Source organism: Alosa sapidissima, chromosome 4, assembly GCF_018492685.1.
Source record: "Alosa sapidissima isolate fAloSap1 chromosome 4, fAloSap1.pri, whole genome shotgun sequence".
NCBI lineage: Eukaryota > Metazoa > Chordata > Actinopteri > Clupeiformes > Clupeidae > Alosa > Alosa sapidissima.
This window is the reverse complement of record NC_055960.1, coordinates 30,826,089-30,842,008: the sequence shown is the minus strand read 5'-3', so window position 1 is coordinate 30,842,008 and position 15,920 is coordinate 30,826,089. Positions and strand designations below refer to the sequence as shown.

The window sequence follows — 15,920 nt, the reverse complement described above, 5'->3', positions numbered from 1 at the left end:
AAAACTGGGTCTAATTCCAGACTCTTTTCTTCAGTGGTTCCATGTTGGTGGAATGAACTGCCCAGTGCTCTCCGTTCCTGTGGTAGTTTTGGGTCGTTTAAGAGGGGTCTAAAGACATTCCTATTCAACATATACTTAGTTGTTTAAGCGCTTATGTGTTATGGTTTATATAATGTTGTTTTATTTTAATTGGGCTGTTAATTAATTTGACATTATTGTTTATTATTGATAATCTCCTTAATGTAGTCTTAGCATGTCATTGTTTTTATATTATTGATTGAATTGACATTATTGTTTTATTATTGCCTTTCCCCTTTTTTACATTGCTTTTTATTAGGCTATTGCTTGAATTGATATTATTGTGTACTACAACTATTCTCCTTACTATATTTGACCTACATTTTAATCAGTTCCCTGTTCAATTTTAAATATTATTATGTTGTTTTGTATTTATGTGTCGCTTTGGACAAAGGCGTCTGCTAAATCCATAACCATAACCATAACCATAAATCTAGACGCGCCCCTAGCGGCAGCAAATTACATTTGCTGCCAGGGCTAGTCTAGCAACTCTCCGTTGGCTTGTGAGCTCCAGAAATCTAAACTTAATCAGGGCATTGAAATCGTGTATAGAGTCGTTTGGTGGGCTTAACATAATGATTGATGGCAGAGTTGCAACGGTTTGGCTTGAATTCCCTGCTACTTGAAAACAAATATCCTATTGCGTCCTATTGCGTGCAGAGGGAATTTGAAAGACAACTGATTATCCCGCCCCTCGGACTGAGCACTGCGAGCGGTGAGTGCCCAGACCCTACATTTTAATGTGGGTCTGGCTCGCCAGGCTACATGGATATATAACCACCCAGAAAAACTCAGAATGTGAGTAATAAAGTTAATTAATTGTATGAGACTTTTTATTAGTTATCCATTGCTATATTTGGGGCAGCCGTGGCCCACTGTTTAGCACTCTGGACTTGTAACCGGAGAGTGAGTGCCCAGACCCTACATTTTAATGAGGGTCTGGCTCGCCAGGCTACATGGATATATAACCACCCAGAAAAACTCAGAATGTGAGTGATAAAGTTAATTAATTGTATGAGACTTTTTATTAGTTATCCATTGCTATATTTGGGGCAGCCGTGGCCCACTGGTTAGCACTCTGGACTTGTAACCGGAGGGTTGCCGGTTCGAGCCCCGACCAGTGGGCCGCGGCTGAAGTGCCCTTGAGCAAGATTGAATTGTCTTTTCAGTGGGAAATACACTGAAGTGTTTTGAGTGCCTTTCAAATAATCTCATTTCCCCACTCCTGTTCTCAAACTCCATGCCCCCTGTTGTGGTGGAACCTTAACCAATTAGCCCAACATTGTGAAGGTCACACATTTCATTGTGTTCACGCCATGGTCTGGAGACCCTCCAATACAGCACGGACACCACTCAACAACACTTTCTCATTTTTCCAAGTACTCTTCCAGACTAAGGGCTTCCAGACTACATGTGAGTGAAACCTGCCCTAGGGTCTAGTCTGCAGAGCATCTCGTCTAGTCACAGATATGAAGCCTGTGATATGCTGGTTCAGTTCCACAGTCTCTTACTATTCATCTCACATGGCAGTGGGAAGAGGGATGTGCACCACTCTGCTGTTGCAGCACAGTACCCTGCCAGTACCCGTCTGCTCTGCATCTCTTGTGTGCATCCAGGGTCTCCCACTGCCACTGCATATTGGTCTGGTGGTGCTTATTAACAAGCTCTTTGAACTGCTCCAAATTCATCAGAACAAGCTGTTGGTTGAGTGTGCGTGTACCTGTCAGAGCATTTGTTTCATTTTTTAACTGTATTTAAAGACCCCTCCCCCCTCCCTTATTAAGCCTGTTAGTCTGCCAGAATCAACCTGTCATCACCATGGAAACCATATTATCTTACACTGGAGAGCTTCTTTACCTGTGTGTATTTGTGTGTGTGTGTGTGGGTGCGTGCGTGTGTATGTGTGTGAATTCTCAAGCATTTCCATAATAGTCTCACAAAATCTTTCATTCAGTTGTCTGTTTATTTTCTGGTAAATTTGTTCAGTCTTCTTTCAAGTTCACTCTGCTAAGAGCAGCAGCTACAGTGTCAGATCTTTCAAAATAAAGACAGCCAGAGGGAGACGACTCATTTACAGGCAAAGGCACACATATATCGACCGCTTTTAATGTAGAATGTTGACAGCAACGGATAGAAATTGAAACAATGGGAATCACATAAATCGCAACCTCAATTTAGCAAGTTTGTACTTTTTGGATGTTGGGTGATGATGCACGTAAATAGATTCTTTGCAAAACAAGTTCTCTAAAGGAAAAATAAGACAAAGAAAAAAGAGTTAAGTGGATAAAGTGCATGAAGGTACAATATCACTGGGCTGAAATGGCATTGACCTAAATCAGTCATGTAGCACAACAGGTAGGGCATGATGTGTCTGCAGACGTATCTCAGAGGAACGAGACACTCAAGGTCGGTCTAGTCATTGGCAGTGTGTGTGTGTGCGTGTGTGCGTGCGTGTGTGTATGTGTGCGTGCGTGTGTGTGTTTATATGTGAGTGTGTGTGCGTGCGTGTGTGTTTATATGTGAGTGTGTGTGCTTCTGTGTGTGAGTGTGTGCGTGCGTGTGTGTGTGCGTGCGTGTGTATGTTTATATGTGAGTGTGTGTGCTTCTGTGTGTGTGTTTGTGTGTGTGTGTGAGAGAGAGAGTAGAGAACATGGGGCACGGGAGCTGTTCCTCTGTGTCTGGAAATGTAGGCTACAGCACATGGCAATGGCACTGGATGTGCAGAGGTGTTGCTCTGCTGCATACTCAAGGTGTGTAACGGTCATTTGAAGGAGTGCCGTGGGATTGTGTCCTCCCTGACAGACAGGCTAGCTCTGTCTGTCCCTGACTCCCCTTCTCTCTACCTGTGAATGGAGAGCACCCAGCCACCCCGTGGCTCCTGAGTGCATTAAAGGAGCTCTCCTCCATGCTCACTCAGTCTGCAGTGGTGGACGTGTATCCATCCAGACTGCAAATCTTTGCAGGCCTGAGATTGAGGCAGATGATGCTTGCCAGTGCTACAGAGTGCTTTTGTGCTGTGCTTACGGAACTGCCTGCACTACTTTAATGCCCTGTCAGCGTCTTTTTGTTTAGCTGTGTACACAACATTTCATTGGAGTTAGCTTTCCGTGGCAGTTAATAGTGCTCTAAATGGTTTATTATAGATGGTTGACTGTTGTATCCAAAAGAGTTCCCTGAAATATTTCAATATTACTCAAATCTTGCCCAGTGAGAGTCTAAGAAATAATACATTTAGGACAATCTGACAATTTATGCTGATCAAAATGTTGGGGGTGGATCTGTGAAAAAAAACAACAACTCTTTGGCTCCTTACATTATTTGAGAGATAAGGGTAGTAGATGAAGAAGTCCACAACATTTACACAGACCAGGAGACAGTAGCAAACAATACAAAGTGGTCACCTTGCCAAATTCTCTAGTAAATACAATCCCTTCAGAATAAAATAAATATGTATTGAAATTCAAAACTACGAGATCATAATTTATTTGACTAATTTCCATTCTTTAGAAAATATTTAAAAAATATACAATCTGATTCTTTCATTTGCCACTCACAACAGAGTGTGGTGTCCCCCCAGTTCTACAGTAACTAACTTTATCCTATTACAATATTATCATCGATCATTTCTTTATACAAATATGGAACTGTCCAAATCAGCCCAGAGTGTTTCAGTTGAATGGTAGTTTCAGTGCTTTGCTCTCTGCTTCAAGTTCCAGCCAGCTGTGCTTGTCTCAGTGCTGACGGTGATGTGTTGTGAAGTATGCCAACCCACCAGGAGTAAATCCCTTCAACACAGCCAATAGGAAACACTGAAGAGATTGTTGAGGCCAGTGCCTCGTCAACGGTAGTCTCAGTATCTCACAGGTTTGAAGGGGGGTTAACAAGAATGATATGATGCACAGAACTGGACAATCTAAAGCAAACAAATAAACAAATTAATTTACAAACACATAGAACAAACAAACAATGCAGGTTATAAAAAATCACATTGAGGTGCGCCTTTGTGCTCGGACTGGAAATGATCTGGACAAAAGACACAGACAGGGAGTCACAGTGGCTGTGTGTCCACCAGAAAGTCTCTGAATTCACCTTCCTGAACAAAAATGTCATGTTACATGTATTCTCAGAGGAATGTTCATCAGGCAAAAGAAACATTATTAATAATTAATAATAATTAGTAATAATTAGTTTTGTTTTTGAAAAAGAGGACACTCATAATAACAAAGAGGACACTCATACAGTACATTGTGTATGTGTATAGGGGACTTTATATTACTAATACACACACATGCACTCACCCAGACAAACAGACACACAGTGTAGTTTAGGTGCATATAACTAAGGCCAGTTCTGAGGAAGAAAACACTAGGAAGTAAACAGCAAATTTCTCCTAACACAAAGTTGATTCAGTAATATCTAAACCTACCATGTGTCACATACAATAACATATGACCCAAAATACCCTTTTCTACACAATCTTGGTTCAGGATATACCCAAATATTGTGGTATTTAATGCAAAAGTACTGCAAAGGACAAACTGATCAAACCTCTGTATTTCGCAACATTTTGTAGAATTGCCATGACAACCACAAACCTTTCCAAATGTATTATTTTGCTCCAACGTCATTGCATTTAGCTTATATATTTTCCCACAGATTCCCTTTTTAAATCATGTCTGACCCTCTTGTTCCAGTTTTGTCTCGGTGGGCGGCAGTAGCAGCAGCTCTCCCCTGCTTTAGCTAGCCTCGTTGTAGGTGTTGGAGCGGGCTTTTTCCCTCTGAGTCACGTGGTTCTCTTGTCCACCCCCCGAGCGGCCCTCCAGAGGGAACCCACTCTTCTGGGCCAGTGCCCGCTGGGACATCTCCAGGTGATTGGATGCACGCTGGTGGCTGCTATTGCTGCTGAACTTGGGGCTTTTGTTGCCAAGGAGACGTTCGGAGGGGCTGGGGTCGGGCCCGTCGTGCAGATGCTCGTCATCGTCAGTGTCGGCGTCGATGTACTTGCTGATGGACGCGTCATGGAATGTGAAGACGCTGGGCGCCAGGACCTCGGGGGTCTTTGGAGGGGTCTTGCTACTGGCAGTGGTGTACACAGACACCTCTGGGCTAAGGAGGGAGCGGTCAGACATGGCCGAGCTATCTGAGAGGGCGGCAACCCCCGGAGTCGGCGTGGACGATGGGCCGCTGTCCACGCTGTGGAAGTTGACCTTGAGTGAGCGTGACTTGAGTGGATTGAGCAAGCGGATGCCTCGAGGGCTGTCTGAGAACAGGCCGTGTCGGCTGCTCCCTGACTTGGTGCCATGCTGCTTGGCCGTGGCAGCTGGGCTTGCCGTGGTCTCCGCATGGTGCTCCAAGGTGGTCTCAAGTCCGGGGTTGGCGCTTATCCTCCCAGGCAGGTTGTTGGTGGGGCTGTGGGAGAACCGCGAGCTCTCCAGGAAGTCGGTGGCACAGCTTATGAAGCTGTCGATGCTGGACATGCTCCGCATGTCGGTAACGCCCTCGGCGCAGGTGGGAACTCGCTCGGTTGGCATAGTTCCCAGCTCAATCTCATCCTTCAGCTTCGCCGCTCTGGATAAGGGTGGTCTCTCTTTGCTATTCAGGTTGGGCTGAGATTGGGTCTTGGCCATCTTGTTGTACATCTCCTCCAGCTTCTTCACATTGAGGTGCTGTGGGCTGGCCTGGCGAGTCTTTTCAGGGGAGCCTCGTTCCTTTCCATCAAAGGACTTATTGGAGCTGGTCTCTGAGGTGGCTGACTTCCACCGTGTATGCGACAGATGGTTGTCGTGGACTTTCTCTTTCTCTCCTGTGGCCTCTGCAGTCTTCTCCACCACCACATCCATGAGCTCCATGCTGTGGGAGAAGTTCTCTTTCATGTTCATGGACACAATGCTGCCATTCCTCTTGGCCCTCTCCAGAGCCTCACGACGCTTGATGGCCTTCTCCTGTCGCTTCTGCTCCTTGTAGAATTCAGAGAAGTTATTGACGATGATGGGGATAGGCAAGGCAATCACCAGCACTCCCGCTATACAACACAGACCTCCAACGATCTTTCCTAATAATGTCTTTGGGTAGATGTCTCCGTAGCCTACAGTTGTCATGGTGATGGTGGCCCACCAGAACGAGGCCGGGATGCTCTTGAACTTGGTGTCCTCCTCGTCCTTCTCGGCGAAGAACACCAGGCTGGAGAAGATCATGATGCCCATGGCGAGGAAGAGGATGAGCAGGCCCAGCTCGTTGTAGCTGCGCCGCAACGTGAAGCCCAGCGACTGCAGGCCCGTGGAGTGGCGCGCCAGCTTGAGGATGCGCAGGATGCGCATGATGCGGAAGATCTGCACCACGCGCCGCACGTTCTGGAACTGCAGCACGCTCTTGTTGGACTCGGTCAGGAAGATGGTGACGTAGTAGGGCAGGATGGCCAGCAGGTCAATCACGTTCAGCGGGCCCTTGAAGAACTTCCACTTGCTGGGCGAGGAGAGGAAGCGCAGCAGGTACTCCATGGTGAACCAGGCGATGCACACGGCCTCCACATGTGCCAGCTCAGGGTTGTCGGTGGCCTGGCCAAACTCGTCCAGGTCCTGGAGCTCTGGCAGGGTGTTCAGGGACAAGGCGATGGTGGACAGCACTATAAACAGGATGGAGATGATGGCAAGAACCTGCAAAAAAACAACAGCAGCCAATTAGCACGGCTTGACATTGAAAGTACTAAAGTGAAGATCCTTTCGTTGTCGCTTTCACTGCCAAGGTGTTTTGTGGATTAAAGAACAAAGAGGGCATTAGACACAAATCCACACGACAGAGGATCTCTCTGCGGGGATGTACATCAGTGGGGATGTAAAATTACATTAATAAGTGGGCAGGAATTAATCATAACAGTCTTTTGTGTGTCTGATGCTTAACATGTACAGTATTACTCATTTATGACCCAGTTATTGCACTAATTCCTCTTTACTGGTAAGGACCCAGTGTGGATGAAAGAACCTGTCTGTGGCATTTGGTGTATAAATTGTATTATGTCTGTATGACATTTACACAAAAAATATGCTCGTATATATCCTGATTTGTGCTGAAAAGGGTAATGTGAAAGAAAAGATGACCACATCAATTCTAATGAATTAACATCCATCAGTGATCATTTATCTTATTAAAGCAGTCTTCACTGTTGAAAATGATGCCATTATATATTCCACAGAGCTTGAGAGAACTACAATGAATGAAGTGTTTCTGATCTCTGATGAAGCAATGAGATGTGAAGCCCCCCAATGAGTCAATTTCACTCTCTTCGGTTTCCCCAGCAACCGTTTTGTAGCTCAGTGTGCCGTCTCTGGGTCTCGGAGCCTGAGCCTGCCAGAGCAGCACTGGACGGGGGAGTGGACGGGACTGACAGCAGTCACTGGTGATTGACATGCCAGCAGGAGGCTGTGAGAGCTGACTGCTTCTCCTCGGCGCAGACACGAGCCATATCTCAGTCCGACATGCCCCCACGAGTCTCTGCCACACTCTTTCTCCCCACAATCTCTTTCCTTCTCACATGTTTACAGAAGCACTCTGTCTGTTCTCTCACTCTGTCTCCTCTGTTCCTCCACCTCCATCTCTCTCTCTCTCTCTCTCTAGCAAGCTTTAGTTTCCTCTCATGTTGCCACCCTCCCACATTCACCCTCTTTTCTGTTTTTTTATTTCTCCCGTCTCAGTCTTTCTTTTCTCTCTCTCCTTTTCTCACTCTCTCTGCGGTACCTTGTCCTCCTTTCTCCAACTGAAGCCTCCTCCAAACTCCCTCTTCCCTGCTGCCATTTGTATTCAACAATGGACGAGCAAATCTTGGGAAAAAAGGAAAAACCCACGTTCTTACAGAATTGCAAACACGCTGGCAAAGATTACATCTAGAACACTCGGCAGTTCCATAACAAAGCACAGCCTCCTCATTCTGTAATAATGCCCACTGTGGTTAGGAGGCCTGCGCAGCACAAGAGGGTCTGAGACTCCAGTGGGGTGCAGAGGGATGTTTTGGCTGATGGAGCAGGAATATGGATCTCGTCCCTCTCACCATCAATCCATAGCAAGGTCACCGGGGTGGCGAATGAGGGTGCTGAATTGCAGGATTATTCCGTTCCCTCACTCCTCATTATGTCTCATTAATCCTGGCAGGTGGCTGAGAACCCCACTGTGGCCTTTGAGCGCTGGGGGTACCGAGAGGCTCCCACCCCCCCCCCCCCGCCCCCCCCGCGCCCACACACGCTGTGTAAAGGTGACCTGGAGGGCAGGGGTGAGATGGCGTGTCAATTAAAACTTCTTTCTCTCCGCCCCAAAAAAGGTGACTGACCTGAGGATATTTCAGGAAAGGGGGTCTGAGAGACAACTGACCTCATCAAAAGAAATCTCTAAAGAGGAGGCCACATAGTCACCTCATGATTTGTAAAGCGTTGATTTCATGTATTTCTGAGAGAAAGCTTTAAAAAGGCAATTTCTCTTTCCAATTAGAATGTGGGTACTTAAATATGTGTTGTTAATTGACATAAAACCCTCTCACCCCCGAGTTCCCTCTCTTAAGAGAAGCTCTCTCATCACCAGATTAACTAAAAGGACATCCTAAACTTGGTCCACACAACAGTGCTCTGTGTCCTTCACTACAGATCAAGGGCTTTTCAGATGGGAAGCAGTCCCCAATTTCTGTCCCGCCCCCTCCCACCCTGCCTGTCATTGAAAGACTGAAATTTTTTACTGATTTTTTATCTTGGGGGTGTGTTCTTGATTCGTGCACGCAAGCGGCAAGAATCTCAGGACTGCGCCCGCCAGCTGCACCGACACTCAAATCGCTGCTTTGCCCGCTTCTCATTGACAATTAACTAAATACTGGCGGGTGCTGTTTCTCATGTGAAAGGCTCTTCACTCCTTCACTCCATGAAGTATTAAGCACAAACTCACATGTAAGTGGGAGACTTCTATACACACAAGCTGTGAAAAGAGAGTTAAAAATCCCACAAAAGCAACTTGACATGATTCACATCACCCCAATGTCTTCCTTTCAAACACCTGGACTGGACTGTGCTTGATGCAGCATAGTAATACAGGTCTGGAAAAAATTACTGGAAAAAAATGGTCTCTTCATTTTTCCAGAGCTGTATATCACTCATATTCACTTTCATTTCCATGGATGAATAGAGGCTGTGTGGGATGAGAAGAAAGGCTGCAGTGCTGTTCATGTGCGTGTCATCCTGCTGCTGAATGATGCGCGTGTCAGTCACGCCCTGGTGCATCGTGCTTGTTTACCCCCCGTTAGTGGGTCAGCGGCGATTGGGATGCTCAGTTTCTGATTAGAACATTTGGCGTGAGCTGACAATCAGCGTGGCCTTTGAAGAGGCTTCACATTCATCAAATCATGAGTAATTCAGCTTGACACACAGATGGGTCTCAAACTTCTGCTACAAACTGTGACTTTAAAAAAGACTAAAGTAGTGGCAGTGGCAGCAGTGCTGCCCGCATGTGTGGGTGTGTATATGCACATGTGTGTGTGTGTGTGTGTGTGTATATGCGCATGTGTGTGTGTGTGTGCATATGCGCATGTGTGTGTGTATATGCGCATGTGTGTGTGTGTGCGGTGGTGGATCTGTATGCCGGTAGATTTGTGTCTACGCACGCCAGTCTCAGAGCTCTATATGTCTCTAAATGTGTGTGTACTGTATGTAGATAGATATATAGATAGATAGATACTTTATTGATCCCCAGGGGAAATTCAAGGTCTCAGTAGCATACAGACATCACACACACATTCACTAACAGCAGAAAAAAGTAATTAAGCAGAAACAGCAGAAAAAAGTAAGTAAGTATGTAATATAAAAAACACAACTAAGCAATAAGGACAGTAGAAGATAAAGAATATACTAAAATACAAATTATACTAAATAACACTTAATCTAAATCAATTCTAAAAACAATATCCACATAGTGGGTGATTAATCAATAAAGAGGCGCTTGTAATGACTGAGGCAGGGACTGAGCCTGTGATTCTCTGTGCATAGTAAGGTAAGGTAAGGTGCTCTGTGTGAGTGAGTGTCATGGTGATGGTGAAAATGAGTAAGTGCAACAGTGCAAGAATAAAGTAAATATATATCTATATATCCATATATATAACTATATTAAGTAGGGCTGTCAATCGATTAAAAAAAATTATCTAAATTAATCGCATATATAATTTTTGCTGTGAAAGTATTTTAAATATTTAAATTCAAATGAGTCATTGAATAATCAGCATTAGTGACGTTAAAGTTCAATAACTCTTGTATTATTATTTTCACTGTTCAAATAATGGCCATAATAATCTATGATATGACCTAATATTCTGAGGAAATGAATTCAAAAGTGCTTCAGGAAGAAGTTTTTTTTTCACATACAAGGCATTTCAGGCCACAGATAAAATCTAATGGACACAATGAAAATAAATTAACACTCCCCTCAATGTCAACACTATTTTTTTTGCATTGATGTGTAACTGCATATGTATATATGCATATATGGGTGATATGCAAATTCCTTGCTGCAGACATTGCAGAACACTTTATTTTTATCAACACCAAAAGGACGTTTTTTAAAAGTAAATGTTCCAATCAATGATCTAGGCAGCACATTTTCTTCTCTCTTCTTCATTTTACAGTCTAATGGTTACTGACTAGAACGGCTTGGGGTCAAGGTCATACAGAATCGATTAATCTGCGTTACTTTTTTTTAATCAGTTATTTTTTCTCAAATTAATTAATCGAAATTAATCAGTTATTTTGACAGCCCTAATATTAATAAAAGGTATAAGTGTGGCCACAGTTCGGCTGTGGCATGGGGGGAGGGGTTATGCATATGTGCTAATATAGCACGCAAACAGTGAGGCAGAAAGACAGTGGTAAAATGTGCATGAGACCTCGACTATCACGTGTACAGGGCAGCACAGGTGTGTGTAACTCATGAGTCCAGCAGTGCTCTTGGACAGCAGCAGACCCAGGGGCATGACTGGCTCTCGGCCACCTCAGCCTCAGCTGCTGCCCGGCCTCATCTTCACTAACTGGCTTCCTCATCCCACTCTGGGCAGCGTGCCATTCACAGTGAGTGGAGAGATTACAGAGATGCAACATGGACTCCCCTCCAGGGACAGCCCTGCCCTACCCTCGCCTCGCCCGCTAACAAAGCCTGTGACAGCTCAGTGCGCCCGCACATAAAGGACTAATCTCCGCCAACTGCTAAAATGACAGAAACTACTCAACGCACAGCCGGTGGAAAAAAACGACATCTCCCAAAGGTTACACTCTGCTCTCAAGCACCCGCGCCATTAGAACATACCCACGGTGTTATGTGCAATTAACAGGACGAGCTAGCACTCGACGCATATCCACATAGAGTATCCTGCTCAATTTTCGTGAACGTGACCTCACACGGGACACAGATGGGGGGGGGGGGGGGGGGGACACACACTGCCCCTGAGCCCCTCCGCTGTTCATCTGTGTTCTACACGTGAAATCAGGAAGCTGAACGTTTGTGAACACAAAGTGCATGTTTGTGCGTTTGTGTACATTTGGACATATGATGTTCTGTGCCACGATCGAGTGTGTGTGTGTGTGTGTGGGGGGGGGGGGTGTTATTCAAGTAGAGGTGGATGGTACACGGTCATTCTGACCCCAGAACAAATAGCAGCAGTTAGTGGAAGACTCTGAAACACCTCTTCCACTGATCCACTGGAACTCCAAATCACAGCCAAATCCTTGGTATACTATGCTGCTACTTGGGTGAGGCGCTAAGTGGCACGTGCACTGCACCCTGGTTTTTCACACTTCTTCTTTGCTAAAACCACCGCCCACACACTCACACACACCCAGCCCCCTCCTGCCTCCAAGTCAAAGTCCTCCAACAATTAGCAAACCTTGAATCCTCTTGTCTTCCCATCTTCTCCTCTGAGGCCGACTGAATATTTCATGCCTTGTGGGAGCGCTAGGCTAGCCTGCTCTCTCCCGTGTGAGGTGCCTGAGCGAGGGGCGGCTCAGCCAAGCATGAAGGGCCCCAGGGCAGCAGCACTGGCAGCACCAGCACCAGCAGCAGCAGCAGCCCTGGCCCACTTTCGCCCCCCCCCCCCCTCTATCTCTCTCTCTCTCTCCGCAAGGTTAGCCCCATCTGTGGGCACCAGAGGAGGGGTGGGCTGGGGTGCTGGAGGACAGGCAGCTCTCGGGGCTCAGACACTCCCTTCTGCAGAACATCCCCTCCCAGAGGATGACAGCTTGCACCTTTATCTGTTTTCCATCATGCCCTGCATTTTGTGTGTGTGTGTGTGTGTGGTTGGGGAGAGAGCGAGCTGGAATGGAACCATGTTTCAGGTAGAGAAGAATAATCAGCCTGTTTCCCCCTTATCTGAAGCTCCCTGGTCGAATGGTAGATCACTGTTCAGATCAGGGCTTCAGATCTGGCTCTGATCTGGCCCGTGTGCTTGCACAGACTCTGCTGCCATGTGGATCAGGAGGGAGGACACGGGCCAGATGCACTGCTGCTCCACCAGAGACAGGAGCACCATGGAGGCTGTTCTGATCTCGCATGGGGAAGCAGACAGACACACGCAGATATTTACAGCACAGGAGAGTGGCAGGATGGCAAAGGAGTAATGATGGATCACGATGACGGGAAGAGAGAGAGAGAGAGAGAGAGAGAGACGCTAAAAATATGAGATATGGGTGGTGGTGGTGGTGGTGGTGTGGATGGAGCTGCACTGTGAGCAAGAAAACGAGAGGGAAATTACACTCAATAAACATGACTGTCACCTGCAGCTGAGGACAGCAGAGGATAACTATAATAGGATTGCTGCTCTATATAAAGCCTCCTTAGACAGGAAGGAAGTGCTCCCCTTGGAGACAGCAGTCTCTTAGGCCATTGCATCGTAAACTCCCTTACCTTCAGTTCACCTTCACTTTACCCCTGACAACCCTCCACCACCACCACCACTGTCCCGAGGAGGGAATTCTGCACTCCCGTGTGGGCTCCCATTATGTTGTTGTGGAGCACTGCACATGAAGGCCCACTGATCTGACTGGAGAAAGCCTATCTGTGTAATCACTCTTTGATGTGTTTCCAAAGAGAATAACTGACGACCTGGCGCTCCCCTGCGACAGGTCAGATGTGTGCTGTTAGCCACCCAGATGAATGGTGGGGAGCGGGAAGGACTGGCTCTCTGGCTCACCTTTGCAGTGGGTATGCTGAAGGAGAGCGAGAGAGGGAGAGAGTGAGAGAGGGAGAGAGTGAGAGAGGGAGAGAGCGAGAGAGGGAGAGAGTGAGGCACTGGAGCAGAAGGAAGGGGGATGTAAACAAGCTGGCCCCAGGGTGGCAGGCTGTAGGAAAAGTTCACTGTTTGCAGGGTACTGTTGACACGTCATCTTCCTCCTCCTCCTCTTCCTCCTCCCTCTCCCTGCTCTCTCCGTCTCCTTTCCACTCCCTTGTGTCAACAGTCCCCCTTCCCTTTGTGGCCATTAGGAGGCTTGCTGTTCCAAACTCAACAGCCCCGGATCAGATAGATGTATGGAAGCAGGAAATTCAACAAAAGAAGGAAAGAATTTGAGCTCCAAGGAAGGGAATGTTGGTGGGAAGACGGGCGGAGAGTGTGAGACCGGCAGGCACAGAGAATGGCAGCCAGGAGAAAGTCACAAGAGGGGAAATAATTCATCAACCTGACAGGCATATAATAGGCTTGTCATATAGGATCACAGGCACATCATCCAGGGTTCTTAAAAAGGCTATTACAGACAAAAACGGCACAGGAACAAACACCAATGTTCTCTGTTGCATCGTAGGTCTACCATTTTCATGACATTTCCTAGATTTAATTTTGATGTAGCACACATTTGGAATCTTAGCCATTATCTCCTGTGATTTCAGAGGGCTGGCTAGTTTTAGTGTTAGAGGGCTGGCTAGTTTTAGTGTTAGCAATGCCCTCCCACTGTAACCTGCCCTGTGGAGAAGGGGAGCCAGTGAAGTGTGGAATGTTATAGGGTTGACTTCCGTGGCAGGCCTGTCTGTGGTAATGCATGTCTTCCTGTCTCCATTATTATGGATAGCCCGGCGGCGAGTTCCTCCATCAATCTCCCACTCCCCTTCACAGGCTGGGCCTGACATTAATTACACTATCATCCCGGGTGGTAGTGACAAAGCATGGTGCCCACGCACACAGGTGTGCCCCTATCCCACACGCAGACACACACACACACGCACACGCGCGCACACACACACACACACACACACACACACACACACAACATACACATAGACATATGCACTGAGAAATGCCTTTTGTGCCCTGTGGATGTGGATGACACAGCCACCTCTTTCTTTCTCTCTCTCTCTCTCTCTCTCTCTCTCTCTCTCTCTCTCTCTCTCTCTCTCTGTGGCAGCCCTGGCACATGAGCCGGTGTGTCTGGGGCAGGTTTGTCTCTGTGCTGTCAGGACAGAGTCGTGGGAGAGAGAGAAAGAGAGAGAGAGAGAGAGAGAGAGAGAGAAAGAGAGAGATAAATAACTTGTCATCCAGACCTGGGGCTGTGTCCTCTGCAGGTGAAAAGGCTTCCTTCCTCATGATGGGGCCCAGAGAGGGGTACAAGTACACACAGGTGTGTGTGTGTGTGTGTGTATGTTTGTCAGGTTGTTTGAAGCTCCCTGCTTTCTCATTAACAAGGACAGGCAGGTTAGAGAACTCTGTATCTCATGAGCCCAGCCTGTGTGTGTGTGTGTGTGTGTGTGTGTTTTTGTCTGTGTGGCTGTTTGTTTGTTTACAGTACTGGCTCCAACTCTAACATCTGTTAGCCACCGGGCTGTCTCCCAGGACCTCTGAGAGGAAACTTTGTCAGGGTGCACATCTGCAACATCTGTTCCCAACTTTATGGTCTGTTAGGAGCTCTCAGACAGTTTTTCATCTAAAACAATGCCATCTATCAAGTTTGGTATGTCCTAGATTTGTGTGTGTGTGTCTCTATGTGTGTTTTGGTGTGTGTATGTGGGTCTCAGTGTGCGTACAGTGTGTGTGTGTGTGTGTGTGTGTGTGTGTGTGTGTGTGTGAAAGCCCACTAGTACTTGTTTCTGTGTGTGTGTGTGTATGACAGCTGTGTTGTAAATGTGTGAAGGAGACGTCCAATGTGTATAACTCAGGAGTCATAACTCGTCAAGGTTGCTGGGGTGGTCTGGGTGCCTGTCTCTTTGATTGATGGCCCCATCAAGTGAATAGCCCCAGGGCTTTCTTCCACCGGGGAGTGGGTTGAGAGAGTCGGGCCTCTGCCACAGCCTTTCCGCAGGACCTCCATATGAATCACGGCAGGGCTCTGCCACAGCCTTTCCGCAGGACCTCCATATGAATCACGGCAGGGCTCTGCCACAGCCTTTCCGCAGGACCTCCATATGAATCACGGCAGGGCTCTGCCACAGCCTTTCCGCAGGACCTCCATATGAATCACGGCAGGGCTCTGGGGGTGGTGACACCAAGGTGCCTGTGGCCCTGTGGGTACTGGGGCCACCGTACTGTCTGTAAGTCAGTAAGTCAAGTCAGTTCAAGTCTTTGCAAATGGCTGCTGTTTGTCAGCACAGAGAAGAAAATGGAGTGAGTCATTGCTGTGGTGCCCCGCAGATCTGTATTTGGAGGTTAAATGGAATCTGCAATGGGAAAATGTGTGTTGGGGTGTGGGCATGAGTGGGTGGTTATAACTTGGAAAGATGATGAGAGCCCTCAAGGGTCCAGAGACACAACATCCACAGACCCACCTTCCCCTAGCACAGGGGAAAACAGACAGATTGCTAGATGCAGACAAACACTTTATGGAATAAGTACAGCACAGTTGTGGGTGGGG

General features: G+C 47.0%; 1 protein-coding gene across 1 annotated transcript in view; it reads right to left on the bottom strand.

Annotated features, from left to right (window-relative positions):
- Nucleotides 1–2,629: 2,629 nt before the first annotated feature.
- The window catches only part of LOC121707782 (potassium voltage-gated channel subfamily B member 1-like), a 37,035-nt gene continuing 23,744 nt past the window's right edge, over nucleotides 2,630–15,920 (bottom strand). The window contains exon 3 of the mRNA XM_042090598.1: nucleotides 2,630–6,731. Coding sequence (XP_041946532.1) covers nucleotides 4,815–6,731 — 1,917 coding nt within the window. The 3' untranslated portion in view covers nucleotides 2,630–4,814. The remainder of the gene's footprint in view (nucleotides 6,732–15,920) is intronic.